This window comes from Symphalangus syndactylus, chromosome 6 (genome assembly GCF_028878055.3).
Source record: "Symphalangus syndactylus isolate Jambi chromosome 6, NHGRI_mSymSyn1-v2.1_pri, whole genome shotgun sequence".
In the NCBI taxonomy this organism is placed as follows: Eukaryota; Metazoa; Chordata; class Mammalia; order Primates; family Hylobatidae; genus Symphalangus; species Symphalangus syndactylus.
The window spans coordinates 53,163,471-53,180,981 of NC_072428.2; the positions used below are offsets into that span (position 1 = coordinate 53,163,471).

The 17,511-nt window shown below is 54.2% G+C and overlaps 1 protein-coding gene across 2 annotated transcripts in view; it reads right to left on the reverse strand.

Annotated features, from left to right (window-relative positions):
* The window catches only part of PDE2A (phosphodiesterase 2A), a 99,676-nt gene extending 87,691 nt beyond the window's left edge, over positions 1-11,985 (reverse strand). Inside the window, exon 1 of one of the 2 annotated variants that reach the window (XM_055282835.2) lies at positions 11,700-11,985. In XM_055282835.2, the coding sequence (XP_055138810.1) occupies positions 11,700-11,770 (71 nt within the window). In that variant the 5' untranslated portion in view covers positions 11,771-11,985. The remainder of the gene's footprint in view (positions 1-11,699) is intronic. The other variant, XM_055282839.2, reaches the window with a different exon arrangement.
* Between the last annotated feature and the right edge of the window lie 5,526 nt (positions 11,986-17,511).

Consider the following 17,511-nt stretch of genomic DNA (forward strand, 5'->3'; position numbering starts at 1 on the left):
GAAAATGAGTCGGCTGCCCAGGCCCAGAGAGGCTGACACAACAGGGATGAGTTGGCTGGGCCAAGGTCCCTCAACTCCCAGCACCATAAGGGGGCTGCCCTCACTGACTCACCTCCCAGGGAGGCCCAAGGCCCAGGCTCTGGACAGCAAGAAGGACTGAGATCCAACTCCAGGAGGAAGGTCTTCAAAGGGAGGTCTTTTATCAGATTTGGCAATGGAGGGGTCATAGTGTTATCAAGAGATAGGCAGCGGTGACACAAGTTTGCTTTAGGGGCCATTGTCTGAGGGGGTGGCTTATGGGTGCCATGGATGAGTGCTCCAAAGAGTGAAAGCCACCGGCAGCATGAGGCAGGGAGGGATGTCCCTAGAGGAGGGTCTAGAGCTGCCACACACCTGCATTGGTGGGCAGACACTGAGGAACTAGGGCCTTAGCTCAGGCAGGTGAGCCGGGAGGTAGTGGCTGTCACCCCTCCTCTGGCCCATTTATGCAACTCACATGTCCTCGGCCAACCCCAATACTGCCTCTCACCTGGGTCTAGCCCCCCTACCTCACCCATCACTTGGAGCTTCCTAACCCCAAAGCTAACCACGGCCTGACCCTGCTTAAACTTTCCTCTGCTTCCCTTTGTGAGCTGGACCTTCACTCCCTTCCTCTCCACCGCCAGGCCCTTCCTCCAGCCCAGGAGCCCTGAACCTGCCACCCTTGACTTCTTGCTGCTCACACCTTTGCTCTTACAGGGCTTTTTGCCTGGAATACCCTTCCTCTTCTCCTCCACCTGGAAAACTCTCATTTGTTCTTTAAGGCTAAGACCCAGCATCGCCTCCTCAGGAAGGGTCCTCATCAGCGGTCCCAGCACTCACCTGACAAAATCGATTGCCTGCATCTGGGTGTGCCTGTCTCTAATGAAGTGGAGAGCAAGGGCTTTCGGGTCCATTTCCATGGCCAGGGTGACAAGCATAGGCAGGGCACACCAGGGCACCCTCAAGGCCAGTTGGGATGAATGAGCAGGTGGCTTGGGCGGCTCCAGGGCACACTGCATTCTGAGAATGACATTCTTCAGCAGCCCCTGTGCTGCCCAGATACAGAGCACAGCGGTCACGGCAGGAAGCAGCTCTCAGCCAGAGAGTAGATAACGCGCGTATGAGTCCACTCAGGAGACCTCAGTGAATGTGACAAAGTGAGTGTTCAGGCCAGGTGCAGTGCCTCATGCCTGTAATCCCAGCACTTTGGGAGGTCGAGGCAGACAGATCACCTGAGAGCAGGAGTTCGAGACCAGCCTGGCCAATATGGTGAAACCTCGTCTCTACCAAAAGTACAAAAATTAGCCGGGCATGCTGGCAGGTGCCTGTGATCCCAGCTACTTGGGAGGCTGAGGCAGGAGAATCACTTGAACCCAGGAGGTGGAGGTTGCAGTGAGACAAGATCGCACCACTGCACTCCAGCCTGGGCGACAGAGCAAGACTGTCTCAAAAAAAAAAAAAAAAAAAAAAAAAAACCAACCAACCAACCAACCAAACAAACAAACAAAAAAGTGAGTGTTCAGAGGCAGAGCCTGGCTTCTGACTCCAATTCTGATATCAACAGGCTGTGTGACCTTGGGCAAGTCCATGCCCTCTCTGTTCTTCAGTTTCCCATCATCTCTTTGTCCCTCCACATCCAATCTCTAACCTTTGCTGCCTGGTTGTGTGCCCCGGAGGCCGACTTCTAAGTGGCAGCTTCATCCAGGGCTCCCTTGCCCCCTGGCACCCAGATGAATTCTGCCAGTGAGGGTCAGGGTGCTGGCAGGAGAGCAAAGAGTGAGAAGCATGCAGGCTCATGGTGGGTATTCACCCCCTCACCCACCTGCCTCCTTTGACAAGCAGTGGCTACGGCCACAGCTCCTGCAGGGCAGTCCCATCTCCAGGGCTCTGGCTCATGGAGCTGGGGCACTCTCTTTGCCCCCCACCCCCACCCCCCGCCGCCAACGCCCATGGCCCCTTGGATGCCAGTCCTGAGTAACTTGACATGTCCTGCTGGTTCCCTTAAGCCTTCCCCATCTCCATAATAGTTGCTTCACTAACAGTCTTCAGTTAAACCATTTAAGTTTGTCATCTGTTTCCCCTCTACAAAATAGGGCTAGCCCGTTGAAGGATTTTTTTTTTTTTTTTTTTTTTTTTTTTTTTTTGAGACGGATTCTTGCTCTGTCCCTCAGGCTGGAGTGCAGTGGCACAATCTCGGCTCACTGCAAGCTCCGCCTCCCGGGTTCACGCCATTATCCTGCCTCAGCCTCCCGAGTAGCTGGGACTACAGGCACCCGCCACCACGCCTGGCTAATTTTTTGTATTTTTAGTAGAGACAGGGTTTCACCGTGTTAGCCAGGATGGTCTCGATCTCCTGACCTCGTGATCCGCCTGCCTCAGCCTCCCAAAGTACTGGAATTACAGGCATGAGCCACTGCGCCCGGCCTCCCTTGAAGGATTATTTAAGGAGGCGATTTGTTTAATCGCCTCCTTAAATAATCATTTTTAAAACATAAAGGTCACTCTGTAAACATTAGTTCTCTCCATCTGGACCCCAGATCCCACCCCACTGAGAGGTTTTGTTTGTTTATTTGTTTGAGACAGAGTTTTGCTCTTGTTGCCTAGGCTGGAGTGCAATGGCACAATCTAGGCTCACTGCAACCTCCACCTCCTGGGTTCAAGCGATTCTCCTGCCTCAGCCCCCCGAGTAGCTGGGATTACAGGCATCCACCACCATGCCCAGCTAATTCTGTATTTTTAGTAAAGACAGAGTTTCTCCATGTTGGCCAGGCTGGTCTCGAACTCCCAACCTCAGGTGATCCACCCATCTTGGCCTCCCAAAGTGCTTGGGTTACAGGCGTGAGCCACTATGCCTGGCCCACTGACAGTTTTAAGACAACTCCGAATTACCTGACCTCGGAAGGAGGTGGTACCCAACTGCTGCTTCTCCCCTTTCCTACCCCAATTCCTGCCCAGACCCCAACCCCAGGAAGCCTCTCCTCTGCCCCAACCAGAGCCCATGTTTGAGCCCCACAACCATGGGCCTCCCACCCTAGAGCCCTGCATGATTCAGGATATGCCTCCCTGCTCCTTCCTGCGGGTGCTCAACAGCAGAGCCGCCTCGGACTTGCCCAGTCCTCCCCATCCCACCCCAACTCCACCCCAGAGTGTCCTCCCATCCAGCCCGTGCCTCCAGCCCCAAACCTCCAGGAAGACAAATTTCCCTTCAGTTCTCCAGGGAATGGGATCTCTCTGCTTCCAGGTGTGCAGTCTAACCTTGCACCTTCCACTGCCCAGGACACCAGGAGCACTCTGTGGAGTGGACTCAATCCTCCCCAGGCCCAAGAGAGCTGAGGCACATTCTTCTCTGGCCCCCATGGCAGGTACAGCTTGAAGGGACTCAAGATAATCTGCAACCAACTTCCTCGCTAGGGTAGGTGCCTCGTATACAGCCTTGCTAACCAGGCTGTCCAGCCCCTGCTCATACCTCCCCACTATGGGCAGGAAGCTCATCCCTCTCTCCCAAGCAGCCCTGTCCCTAAGGGACTGCCCTGCCACCCTCACATTGAGCCCAGCTGGGCCTCCAGGACTGCCCCAAACCCCAGCACTGTCTCAGTACTAAGAGCTCAAAGAGAGATAACAGGGAAAGCCTTGAATGTTAGAACAGTGAAAACCTAAAAAACAAACAAAAAAAAAAACGCGAAAAAAAGCAACTACTGCAAAGAAGAAATTGAGGCTTCCAGAGGAAGCCCCTCCCCTGGCCTTACTTCACCACTGGGCTCCTCTCCATGGAGTCTCCATGCTCCACGGAACAGTCGACTTCACACGTCCCCAGGAGGAATCTCACAGCATGCAGAAGCTCTGGTAAAAACTTCAAAGGCAGCCTCTGAGGCCCAGGAGGCATGGAAATGGCCAGGTGCAGGAGGTGGCTTCACACCACAGACTTGGCTCTCCTCTGAGCTCCCCGCCTGCTCTAGGGGCTGGAGGGAGGGCAGCCTTCCAGGTCAGACACTCCCCTCTCTGCTCCAAGCCCTATCATCTGATCATCCTGGGTCCTGCTGGGTGACCTTGGGTTAATCACTGCACCTCTCTGGACTTCAGTGGTTGCATCAGTACAAGAGGAGTCCCTGAAACTCTTTAAGTTGTGACCATTAAGAGTTCCTGGGGAGAATGGAACCTAGACACTTCCCAGCCATGTCCAGCTGCTCAATCCGATAGACTAGGACCCTGGCTGGCCCAACCTGAGACTGAACACAAAGCCTGACTCTGGGCCAGAGTCCCCTGCAGGAAGCCCAGCCCTTCAATGGTCTCTACCTACAGGAAAGTGGGACCCAGGAGAAAAAGTGTTGAATAGCCAGACATTAGGCGTGGCCTTAACGGTTAGCACAGCAGGTGTCTGGGCCTTCACACACACACATCCCCTCATCCCTGTGCTCACATTCAGACACAGGCATCTGTATACACAGGGAACACACATATGGTTTGACTAGAACATATGTATATGGCACTCTACATACATGTACACACACACAAGCCACACTCACATGCATATTACTGTTTACAAAAATCAGACATAAAAATGGACAGTCACGGCCGGGTGCAGTGGCTCATGCCTGTAATCCCAGTACTTTGGGAGGGTGAGGTGGGTGGATCATTTGAGGTCAGGAGTTCGAGACCAGCCTGGCCAACATGGTGAAACCCCGTCTCTACTAAAAATACAAAAATTATGCAGGTGTGGTGGTGCATGCCTGTAGTCCCAGCTACTTGGGAGGCTGAGGCAGGAGAATCACTTGAGCCTGGGAGGCGGAGGTTGCGGTGAGCCGAGATCACGCCACTGCACTCCAGTCTGGGTGAGAGTGTGAGACCCTGTCTCAAAACTAAACTAAACAAAAAAAGGACACTCACATGCTCACACATATGAGTATGTTCACACTTTCATACGAACACTGACCCACACATTCTCACCCTCTCAGATCAGCATACAGACATGCACAACTGGAAGCTCACATTCAGGTACACATACACACACTGAGACACAAACATGAATAAACCAAGCAATATCCCCAACACCTCAGTATCAAGCACGTCATGACCCAAAAGAAACCCAGACCCCAACGGCAATGTCATTCTAGATGCATTTTCAAATCTTAGCCTGTCCCAGAACCATGAGGAGAAAATTTCCTCTGGCTTAACTCAGTATGTCTGTCCCTTCTGGTTGGGGTCCAACCTCTCCTCAGCCTTCATTCCTCCCAAAGCCATTTCAGCAGGGCCCTCACGTCCTGGGCTCAATGGAGGTGAATAATGGGCTATCCTTCTCTCCACCCTTCGTCTCTGCCACTTGTCCAACACTTCTACTGGCCCTTCAAACATAAGGAAGATTCAGGCTGGAATGGACTGTATGTGACAGCACCCCCTTCTGGAGACATGTGATGTTACAGCACAGCTCTATGGTATAAAAGTCATCACTCCTCAGCCTGAGGCACAGAGGAGTAGGAGAGAAAGAGGAAGATGGGCTGGGTGCAGTGGCTCACACCTGTAATCCCAGCACTTTGGGAGCCCCAGGCAGGAGGATAGCTTCAGCCCAGGAATTCAAGGCTGCAGTGAGCTATTATGGCACCACTGTACTCCAGCCAGCAAGACACTGTCTCTATTTAAAAAAAAAAAAAAAAAGGCTGGGGGAAGAAGATGAAGGAGAAGAGAAGGAAGAAACTGAGAAGAAGCATGGAGTAGGGAGAGAAGCAAAGTGCTGGGTGCACCAAGGATGGGATTTAGAAGCCTCAGTCTGACTTTGGTTTCTCCAGTTCAATCCATTCAGCCTAGGCTGCAAGATCAATTCTCTCAAAGCTCAGCTCTAATCAGAAAACCCTTGGGTGGATCCTGGTGGGCCACAACACAAAGTCCAAACTCTCAGCCTGGAATCAGCAGCTCTCTGCTCAGCTGCTCCTCTGCTGAGATGTCTCACATCCAACTTTAGTTGTCCACATCTTGCCTGTCTGCCATCTGGAACAGTAATGTATGGAAAGAGCAGGAGCTCTGGAAGCAGACAGACTTGTGCCCCAGGTCTGGCTCCATCATCACTGGCTGAATACCTGTGGGCAAGCGATTTCCCCTCCTGGATCCTCCGTTTCTTCATCCAGAAAACAGCAGTCTCTTGGGTTTGTGGTGAGGATTAAATGAGATCACAGATGTGGAAACAGTGCTCAGGAAGCTGTAAACTTCTGTGTGAACATGTGAGAAGTCGTAATTATGGCTTAATACTTTTATCCCTGCTCCTACTGCACCCCCCAACACATAGCAAGCCAGGGGGTCCCTGAGGGAAGAGGTCGATGCTGCTTCACCTTTGGGCCCCACACAGCCCAGCACCCACCAGGGCCGGTCCTCAGCCAGCCTTGGCAGCAGGGTGTGGATTTGGATCAAAAGAGGCAGTACAAACTATGCTTACTGCAAATTCACAACAGACTACAGCTCCCAGAATGGCTCACAGACTGCATGGGCGTGGCCACAGACTTAACCCCTTCTTCACCAAGCCCTTTCTTCCATTGTATTTTCTGGGGATTGGTCTCAGACCAGTCGGAACAACTTAACGAGGTGGGCACACTTCTCTGAGAAACCTCGGTCCCTCCCACAGAGCTTTGTGCTTCTCACCATAGCCACAACCACAGCTCTGTTTCAGGCCTCCTGGTCCCTCCCACACGATGACAGCCCTGGGCTCCCAACTCTTGTCTCTCCCTCTCCAGGCCCCACTAAATCTTTCTGAAAGTGTGGCTGATCGTGGGTGGTTCATAATGACAGTAGCTAACCTTTGTGAGCACCTGCTGCATGCCAGGGGCTAAGCTCTGCACTTCCAGATTCTTCACAATCATCCTGCCAAGAAAGGATAATTATCTCCACCCCACTATTCACACAAGGTTCAGAGAAGTTAAGTAACTTGCCCAGGACCACACAGCTACAGAATAACAGTACATCTTTGAGTATGCTGAAATTTGAGCATAAGCCTGTCTGCCACCTTCTCTGCTCTATCTTCAAAGCCTCCTCCGCACCCAAGACAACCATCCAAAGAATGAAAGCCCAGAAATCCAGGGTCCACACATCTCAGCAACTACACAGTTGGGAAGTCCTCCTAGATATTTGACTCAAATCTGTTCTGCTGCACCAAGCCCCAGTTGCCTCCTGTTTTTCGGGGTGGGGGGAGCAGTGAGAAGGGTGACTTCAGGGACTTCAAGAAGTGGGTCACGTCACTGGGGACCTGGCCTTTCCCAGGGAGCAAGCAGCTGAACAATAGGAGATAAATGTGTGAAAACATTCCTGTTACTAAATATATCGACTTCCCAGGAGGATGAGGGTGCTGACAGGGAGCCCATGGCCCCCACCCTCTCATTTGCAGAGTCTCTTTTGTTCACTGAACACCCCTTTCTCAAGCAAGGCTGGGCCCCTCAGCAGGCCCTGGTCAGGAGCACCAGGAGAGACCAAGAAGTTGCAAACTTACAATAATGCCTACACATCAAGCCTGTTGGAGACACCTTCATGGAAGAAAGTGCTTCCTACAGTCTAGGCTCAATTCCCCACTCCTCTCTTGCTCCACCACTGCCCAGGGCTTCGCCCCAGCCTGGAACTTCATGCCTAGGCCACTCTGAACTCCAACAGTGCTGAGTAAACAAAATCCTGCTCACCCTTACCTCCAGGCCTTTGCATATGCTGTTCCGTCTTCCTAGTGCTGTCCCTCAACTCAGCCTGAAGTGCCTCTTCCTTATAAGGCCAGCCCCAATGGCCCCTCCTCCTAAATACCTTCCTGTGACACTGGCACAGGTAGGAAAGACGGAGCTTCCATCCACGTGGTCACTGGCTCTGTCCATCTGCCCCCAGGGGTGTCATGTTTGGTAGGGCCAGTGAACGGCTGCTGAATGAATGAATGATGAGTCCTGATCCCCCTCCCCTGTCTAGCTCAGCTCCCCATCCCCAGTTCCCTTTCCCTGGATGACTTCACTCACTCACCTATGGGAGAGTCAGAGGCTGACAGTGCCTCTGCCTCCAATTCCCCCTCTTGTCCTCTGAGACCTTCTCTTTCACATGCACAGCCCACTCTCATGAAGCCAAGAGACACACAGCCCTTCTGCATTGGTAGGAAGTTCTTCCTGCTGTCTGTCCTCACTCCCTTATTTGGCCATGCCTGCTCCTTTATCATTATTTTTGGAGAGGAGTCAGGGCCTGCACCCATCTCAGATTTTTGTTAATAAAGGCTGCGCATTTCTCCCACTCTCTGCCTAGATGTGTTCTTGCCACTCCTGGATCATTGTGCCCTAGCCTGGCCCTCCTTCAGGGGACAGTGACACAGGACGGAGAAAGGACATAAGGCCAGGCTGGGTAGCCTGGAGTTGCTGGGCCCTGCAGAGAAGACCCAGGACAGATATAACCACCACAAGGGAAGGGCTGCCCAGGAGGGAAGAGATGAACATCCTGTGTCTGGGGGTATGCAAACAGCAGGCTGGATAGATCTGCAGGGCAAGTTGTAGAGAGTACTAAAACAACTGCTAGAAAATGACCCAAACGCCCTTACTGTCTTCTCCCACCCAGAGGCTGCACTGAGTCAGGTGCCTAGCCCTGTGCCCTTCCTACCCACCTTCACAAACTGTTCCTTCTGCTCTTCCCTGCCTGGGCGATTCCTACCCAGCCTTCAAGGTCTGGCTCAAACGTCTTTTCCTCTGAAGCCCGGGCTTGCTGTGGGCCCCCCACCTCCTACACAGCACTGCTCACCCTGTGGGTTTGCAGATTTCCACTTCTTTCTCCTTCATCAGACTGGGCACTCCCTGAGAACAGGGAATCAGTGTCTGCTCTGTGTCCCCAGTGACAAGCCAAGTGGGCACCAAGCAGCTACTGAGGAGTTCCTGTTGAGTGGTTGAATGAATGAATGCAGCAGTGGAATCATGCTGAGTCAGGAGATTTCATAGGCCCAAGCAGCAGAAGCCCAGGGAGCACAGGCCTGGCCTGACAGCAGCATGGCTGAGGGTGAGACTCCCAGTCCATTAAGACCAAGGGGTAGAGGACTGCTGGGAGCTCTTCCCCCCCCACCCCCACCCCCCACCATTTGGCTAGATCCCAGCCAAGCCATCAGCAGTCCCTGGGGACAGGAGGCTGGAGTGGGAAGCAGGAAGAGTGTCAGGAGCTGTTTGGTGGGCAGGGGGAATGACTGTGGGGGGTGGGGGTACAGGGAGCATAAAGACAATTAACCCTCACTGAGCTGACCAAGCTCAGCAACCAAGACGTTCTGGGCAGGGCCTGAAGGAGAATGATATTGAGGGTCAGGTCTGATGAAGAGGTTGAGCCCCAGCCTTGCAGCCAAAGCATGGTGATGAAGCCATAGTCTCAGTTTCCCTGTCTGGCAAGAGATGGCTTCATGATCTCTGACCCTCTGCATCCTAGCTAGAAACACTTCAAAGATCTCTCCCACTACCTCAGCCCACCCACGCCCAGCTTTCCTGAGCCTTCCATGAGCCTTTTCCCTTATGAGATCCTGACTTACTGAGATGTCTGCACTACACCCCGGACCCCAGTCCAAGCCTGAGCCACCTAGACACTCCCTTCCCTATTCTCATCTATCCAGTCTTTCCCAAGTTCTCAAAAAGCCTCAGAACTCACTGACCCCTGTATTGGCTTGGCCTCCACTCTAGCCTCCTGGCCCCACCTCTCTCTTCCAGTTCAACCCAGACAATGCCACTGAGGCAGGTTTTATTCTTTTTTTTTTTTCTTTTTTTGAGACAGAGTCTCACTCTGTCACCCCCAGGCTAAAGTGCAGTAAGGCAATCTCAGCTCACTGCAACCTCCACCTCCCAAGTTCAAGCGATTCTCATATTCTCATGCCTCAGCCTTCTAAGTAGCTGGGACTACAGGCGTGTGCCACCACACCCAGCTAATTTTATTGTATTTCTAGTAGAGACAGGGTTTCACCATGTTGGCCAGGCTCGTCTCAAACTCCTGGCCTCAAGTGATCCACCTGCCTCTGCCTCCCAAAGTCATGGGATTACAGGCATGAGCCACCATGCCCAGTCCAGGACACGTTTCTAGAACCCAAATCTGATCATGTCTCTCCCCTATATAAAACCTTCCTGGGCTCCCCAGGGCTCTCTGGATAAAGCCTAAGAGTCCTGGATCTCAAAGTTATACAGAATGTGGGTCCTGCCTGCCCCCCACTCTATACAGTGTCTTCACTGCTCCAGGACATGTCCAGCCCAGCCCAGGGCCTTTGCTTATGCAGTTCCCACCCCACCCCAACCTGTTAGCATGACATTGATCTCTACTGCTTAATTATTCTCAAGCTATTTTATGTCTGTGAAGCTTAGGAAGCCCCAGAGGGCAGAGTCATTATTGCCTATTTCTTTTCTGCATCTCTCCCACAGGGTGTAGAATGAATTGTCCTGAGTTCAAAGAGGTGGTCATACATTCAGCCCCTCCCTGCCCTGCATCAGTGGGCCGTGGTGTCCCAGCTGTATCCTCAATTGCCAGGGGAAGGAAACAGCCACCCACACACACTCAGAGGAATACACACATATAGATACACACACACACCAGCCACAGAAGCACTGATACACACACTAGCACCATGATCACACACCCACACCAAAATACTTATACGCACACAGCCACATCCACCTCCACACATAGCAATGCTATTATTCACACATTAACAAATACACACACACGAATGCACATGGAACAGATAAAAAATGCACACTGATTCACTCTATTTTGCAGACACAACACACATAATATACAAACTCAACCTAATAGACACACCTACCTACATATGCAGAGCAACCTGCACTCACACTCAGACACATACAAATAAACTCTCAGTCACACAGGGATGATCACAAAGTCTGACAGGCTGCTTTGCGTCCAACCACCAAGGACCCTAGAGCTCTACAGGCCCCTCTACACCCAACATGTCCCTTACACTCCACATGTACACACACACACACATACACACACACCCTACCTGCCACCCTGGCAGCCCTTAGTAGAGGGGTGTCTCCACGGAGTCCCCCACTCACTTGCACATGCACCCCCCTGCACGTGGACACACACGAGGCTGGCACCATATTCCATCTGGCTCCGTAGAACCCTATCCTGGGACAGACGCTTTGGGGTAAAGTTTCATAAAGTGGTGTCCCTGAACCCCAATTCTCAATTCCATGGAAGGTAGTTACCTCTAACCCTCTCTTGCTCCAGGGCCACTCTTATTCTATTTTCTCCATCGATCCCCCTCCCCACTTCCTTCACACACACATAGCCTTGGTGGGCCAAGACACTCTCCCTCTCCAGGGGCCTGAACCAGCCTATCGCAGCCCCAAGAGCTCCTCCCAACTCCTTGGCAGACCTCCCCCTCCCCACATACACCCTCAGTCCTTGAAGAGGCGGTTCAGGTTCATTATCAGCCCCTCCTCCAACCAGCAGCCCCTTCCATGGGATCCCAGCCTCATCACCTACTAGGCTGACGTTAGGCACCCTCATTCTGCTCAGAGGTAACCTGCCCCCACCCCAGGCTGCAGTCTGGCAACGCGGGGAGGAGGGGTGCCCAGGAGCAGGATCGATCCTTCCACGTGGCTCAGCTCCATGCCAACCCCAGCTCCTTGGAGGGACTCCCAGGACCCTGTCTGTGGCACCTCTCACAGCCGCTTACCACCCCAGCCCCTCACTATACTCACGGCTCAGCCGGTCGCGCTGCCGGGTACTGCTGGCTCCTGCAGAGGATGGAGTGGCCGCATGCCTGCCCCATCACTCCTCATCGTCCGCTTCCCCAGCCAGACTAAGGTGGCACCTCGCCCTGTCCCCGCTGCCTGGAGTTCCGGGCAGGGCACCCCCAGCAGGCACAGGGACCAAGAGCACTGGCTGCCCCCCACTCAGCCTGGACTCAACACCCCAATCCAGCTCTGCTGCCCCGCTGCTCCCGCCTCTCCCGCTGCCACTGCCTCTGCTGCTCGGCTGGCTCTGGGAGGAGGTTGGAGCAGGTCTGATAATGCAGAAGGGGGAGGGAGGAGGGAGGAGGAACAGAGAGAGGCCCAGACAGAGAGGGAGAGAGGGAGGGGTAGAGAGAGAGTCTGACTGGGAGAGAGGAAAAAAGACTCACACACAGAGACTGAGAGATAAACAGAGACAGGAAGGGGGACAGTAATACATGAAGAGGGAGAGGAGAGAGGGATCAGAGCCTTAGAGAGATCAAGATGGAAGTACAAAGAGATCAGAGAGGCATAGGGAAACACACACACACAGAGGAACAAAGGCAGAAAATGAAAAAAAATCAGAGGCAGAAATAGAAAGAGAGCTGGGTAGGGGGAAAGGGGAGTGGCTGACAGAGGAGAGAGGGGAGAGGACGAGGGATTTAGAATCCTCATGGGCTAGGATGGGGCTGGGGACTCGAGGGGCAGCAGACCCAGACCCTCTGCTGCCCCATCACAGAAGCGTTCGGGATGAGGGGACACGCTTGTGCCCTCCTCAAGTCTGAGAGATCAGGCCTCCATGCACAGCTAGCTGCCCTCTCCTCTGGGCTCCCTCACCCGGTGTGTATCATCTCCTAGGGTGCATCCCAGCCTGGAGCTGGGTCCACGGAAGACTTAGGGGGCTTTACTGATAGCCTTTGGACTCAGAGCCTTGTCACAGGGCCCACCTCTTGGTGGCTTGGTTTAGCTGGGACTTGGAGCTGATGCGTAAGCATGGACTTCTACCAGGATCTGTGGAGACCTAGGCCACAGCCTGCCCCACATGGCCTTCGCTGCCCACAGACTACAGGCATGGGGGAAGGCCTGCTGCACCCCCACCCTGCTTCCAAAGAGGACTCCCTAGGATAAAGCTATAACCTAGTGAAATAGAGGCATTTTAGGCCCTAGGACAGAGAGACGGTTGTCACAGCAGAGCTACTATTGTATGCAGGAGAAACAGCTCCACACCTTGAGGCAGGAAATGGGGATTTGGATCCTGGCTTCACCATTAACTTACTTATTCATTGGCCTACCAGTGGCTGAGCCCATGGCTCACACTATCCCTTGTCTCAGAGAAGCACTCGGGCTGGGGAGTGGGGAGGGGAGACTTGCAGGCTGTGACAGAAAGAAGCACAGGGTCTGTGAGGCACAGAGGGACCCCTGACCTAGTTTGCCTGGGTGGGGGGGCGGTTAGCAAGCATTTCTGGAAGAGAGGGTCCAAGCTGGGTCTTTAAAGGCAGAAGAGGGTATTTCCAGAGTAGAGGAGCTACAGCAAACCCTCCACAGCAACCCAATCTCTCTGAGCTGTGGGGAGAATACCTCCCTGCCACACAACAGGCATCAAGCAGAGGAGTCCGTGAGGCTGAATAGAAACCTGACCCATGCTGAAGAACATGGGGGTGCATGGTGGAGGGGGCAAGGTCAGAAATGACTGAGCTTGTGTAGACGGCCTGCCCAGGCTGGGTGCTGCAGAAAGCAGTTGTCTTGTGGCCTGGGAAGTGTCAGGAAAGAAAATGTGAGGAGTCTTTGCTTCCCACTGTGGCCCCAGAAGGCATTATAGAATTTTAGATCTCTGAACTCTGGGCAAACCATTTTCTCAAAGGGAACGAGGCCCAGGCTGGTTGTAAGCCAACTGAGCCAGCCCAGAACTCGTGTCTTGCTTCTCCACCTCACCTATCACTGGGGCCTCGCTGCTCCATTCCTGACAGCTAGGAAGGCATTATCTGGGCTCAGGAAACTGCAGCTCTGGACCATGGCCAGTCCTGCTCCCTCACAGCTCCCCTTCATGTCCTGGGAACCTGCTTACTGGCCGGAGGAACCTGGCAGCAAGAAGCTGAGTCAGAAGAGTTCAAAGGAGGGTGCCTCCTGGGCGTGCATGAGTGCAGGTGTGAGGAGGTCTCACCTGGCCCTCAGCCTCCTTTCTGCCCTCCCACTTCAGAAACAATGGTGGTGGCCTCATCTTCAGAAATCTCCTGGGAATACACTCAAGCAAGCAGGTGGAAGGGAAGGTCTCCTCCCCATCCCACTGCCACACCAGACTCCACAGCCACCCAGAAGTGGAGAGTCTGCAGGAACAAACTGCAAGATTCAGGACTCAGAAGGGCTAATGGGCACTCAGGACTTAGAGCCTGGTAGGTGGAATTCAAATCCCAGCTCTGCCACGTGCCTAGGCAAGGTATTTCACCTTCCTGAACTTCAGTTTAGTTTCCTCATCTGAAATATGGGGTCACGAATTCCAAGCTCAAAAGGTTGTGAGGTTTTGGGAATGTCTGAAAAGTTCCCAGTAAATAGTTGCCCCTCTCCTCCCATCTCATTTCCTGAAGTCGTCGAATTGATGGAGCCAGGAGAGTAATAGCCCCAAATGCTGGGACAGGGGCTCCTGTAGGCCAGTGCCGGGATGGGGGAGGTGCATAAAGGGGAGAGAGCTGGAGAAAATCCAAGACTGTTTTTCCCTCCTCCACCAACTGCTTGCCTGCAAGAAAGCTCCCAGCCGGAGCCAAAGGCCCGAGTGCTCGGACTGCGCGCCCCCGCCCCCACCCCCGCCCCCGCCCCCGCCCCCGCCCCGGCCACAGGCCGCTCTCTAGGGTGCTGAACCGCGCGAGCCGTGTTCACAGGCCTGGCCCACCCCGCCGCCCTGCCGGGGGTCAAGAAACACCGTTTTTTGTTAGCTGGGCAACTGGAGGTGGGATGGCAGGAAGGATGCTCCTGGGAGGCAGAGTGGCTGCCCAAAGCGATAGGAGGATGCAGTTCTGGAATCCGGCCTCCGCGCTGCCCCCATAGCCTTGAGAGGACTGCAGGCTCCACAGGCTTCAGATACCTCTTTGCCGAAGAAGGCGGCTTCTTCTCAGCGCCCGCCCCCGCCCCGTCCTGCGCGGCTGTTTCCCTCCCACCTTCCAGACGGCCCCTCCTCTGTCTCCCTCACTGGTGCACCCTACCTTCGCCCCCTCAATATGGATGCTCCTCGCAGGACAGCGGCCCTGTCTCTCCTCATTCTCCACCCTACTCCCACGGAGCATGCAGCCTTCTCCCAGCATCCCAACAACTCCGGGTGTACCCTGCTGCCCAACCCTCTCCCTGGAACTCCAGGTGTCCAGGCTGCCTCTTGGACATCTCTGGGAACAACCCGTAGGTCCCTCATACTCAAATACTGAACATCCAATACACCTTTTGTCACTATTAAAGGCATCAGCAAACTTCTTAGTTTTTTGTTTTGTTTTGTTTTTGAGACGGAGTCTCGCTCTGTCACCCAGGCATGGGGAAGGGGTGGAGTGGGGAGTGCAGTGGCGCGATCTGGGCTCACTGCAACCTCTGCCTCCCAGGTTCAAGCAATTCTCCTGCCTCAGCCTCCTAAGTAGCTGGGACTACAGGCACCCGCACCACGCCTGGCTAATTTTTGTATTTTTAGTAGAGACGGGGTTTCACCATATTGGCCAGGCCGGTCTTGAACTCCTGACCTCGTGATCTGCCTGCCTCGACCTCCCAAAGGCATCAGCAAACTTCTAATCTCCGAGCTGGACACTTCAAAGTCGCCTTGCCCCATCCTTCTCCTACACTTCCTGTATCGTCTGTTCCAAAGAACAGTAGATTCTCTCAGATCCATCCACTCCCTCCATCCCCATCCCCCTGCTTCCTTCCCCCTCCCCTGGTCATGCTCCAACCCTTACCCCAGGTCAACCTCTCTACTCCACCTCCTCTTTGCACTTACAGGCGGCTTCCAAAGACATCTATCTGGTAATGGAATTCCCTCTCAAAACCTTTGCAGGGCTCCCCAGTGCCCTCAGGATCAAGGCCAAGCTCCTCAGCCTGGCATTTGAGGTCCCTTGTGATCCAGCCCTGACTGAACTCACCATCCTGTGCTCCAGGTGGGGCCAGGTCTGGTCCCTAAGCACACTCTGGTTCTCTCCTCCTCGACTTTGTAAAGTGTTTCTCCTCCCAGGCCGACTTCCCCCTCCTCTTCCTTTTCTCTGCCCATCCCAAATCCTAGCCCACCATTGCTGGGCCAGTCAGCACACACCCTGCCTCCCACCCATAAGGACAGGTAGGCAGGAAGGGGCACTGGATTCTGGGCTAGAGACCCTTGGTGGCCTCTCTCTTCCCTAATGTCTCACCATCGGCTGTCACCCCCCGACCCCCTCTCAGGCTCATCTCATTTCTTCTACAGGATCCTGTTTCCTCAAAAGACAAGCCAAAGTCCTATTTACCTCGGCCCCAGTCCACAGCCTTTGGGCAGCCCCCAACAGGCCCAAGCGGGAAATGTTGATGGAGGAAAGTCAGAAAGAAGGCCGATGGAAATCGGGTGGTGCACAACAGAGCTCACCTCAGGTGCACGCGTGTCTTGCAGACAAGAGACCGCAGGTGTGTGGGGATGCAGGCAGTGACGCTTACTGCTCTGTGAGCACTCCCCCAACCCCAGGGCAGGCTGAGGCTACCCAGTGTGAGACAGCCCTCAGCTCTCCGGAGAAAGGCTGGTTATTGGTGGAACATGGATTTCACAAAGGGTTGGCTTGAACACCCCTGGGTGACTCCCTCTGGCTGGGGGACAGGATAAGCCCACATCTGGGTCTTTGCAATGGGAGCCCAGGCATGGGGAAGGGGCGGAGTGGGGAGCTCAAGGAGCCATCCCACAGCTTCTCCCCACTCCTCCTCTGCCAGGAAGCTCCCCTCTGTGGCTCTGATGACAATGGCTGAAGGAGCACCATGTCCTTGGGTAGGGCCTGGCATGGGTCTCTGCATTCTCACACTAAGCATGGCCCCCACCACACAAGTGACAAAGCTTTTGCTGATAAAGGAATGAAAGGCCACCACAGCCCCTACACTAGTTCCAAGGTGGAGCAGCTTCTTCAACACCTCAGGAAGGTGGCTTTGGGATTCAGGTTGGGGCATGAAGGATCCACTTCAGGTTCCAGGATATCTGTCAGAGCTCTCCGGGGAGGAAGGGGTGACCCCAGGGGAGGGCAGTGACCTCCCCATGGCTGCTAGCCAGGGGGCTGGGGGGCTGGAACAGATGGCGAGTTCAGGGAAGGGAGAGGCCGCCCAGCCCCAGCTGAGTCCAGGGCCCTCTCCTGCCTCTCTTGTCCTGTGGGTGGGGGTGGCTACATTGGTCTAGGAGGGATGGCAGAGAAAAGGGGGAGGGAAGTCAGCCTGGAACGGGGCTGGGCCAGACACTTGGAAATGCCTTCAGCCTCAGGTTGAGATCATCTCCAGGGTTATAAATCAGGGAGAATGAGATGCTAGAGCCAGTGAATGTAATCCCTCACTGTGCACATGGGAAAACTGAGGTCAGAGGGGTGCCCAGGTAACCCAGTGAGTGAAGGGCGAGGCTGAGCCTAGGACCAAAGACGGTGGTCATTGCCCCACCGGACTACTTCCCCCTCTTCATACTCCTCCACCTCTCCTTCCTCCTCCACTTGAGACAGCAGCCCACAAGAGAAGGCTGTGCATATAGCTTGTGACTCTGGGGAGGGCTCCCAGGAATGTGGAATTCCAGCAGGGATGGGTCAGGGCAGAAGTGGTCCCTGTGGCTTCATATTCTGGGGAAGGC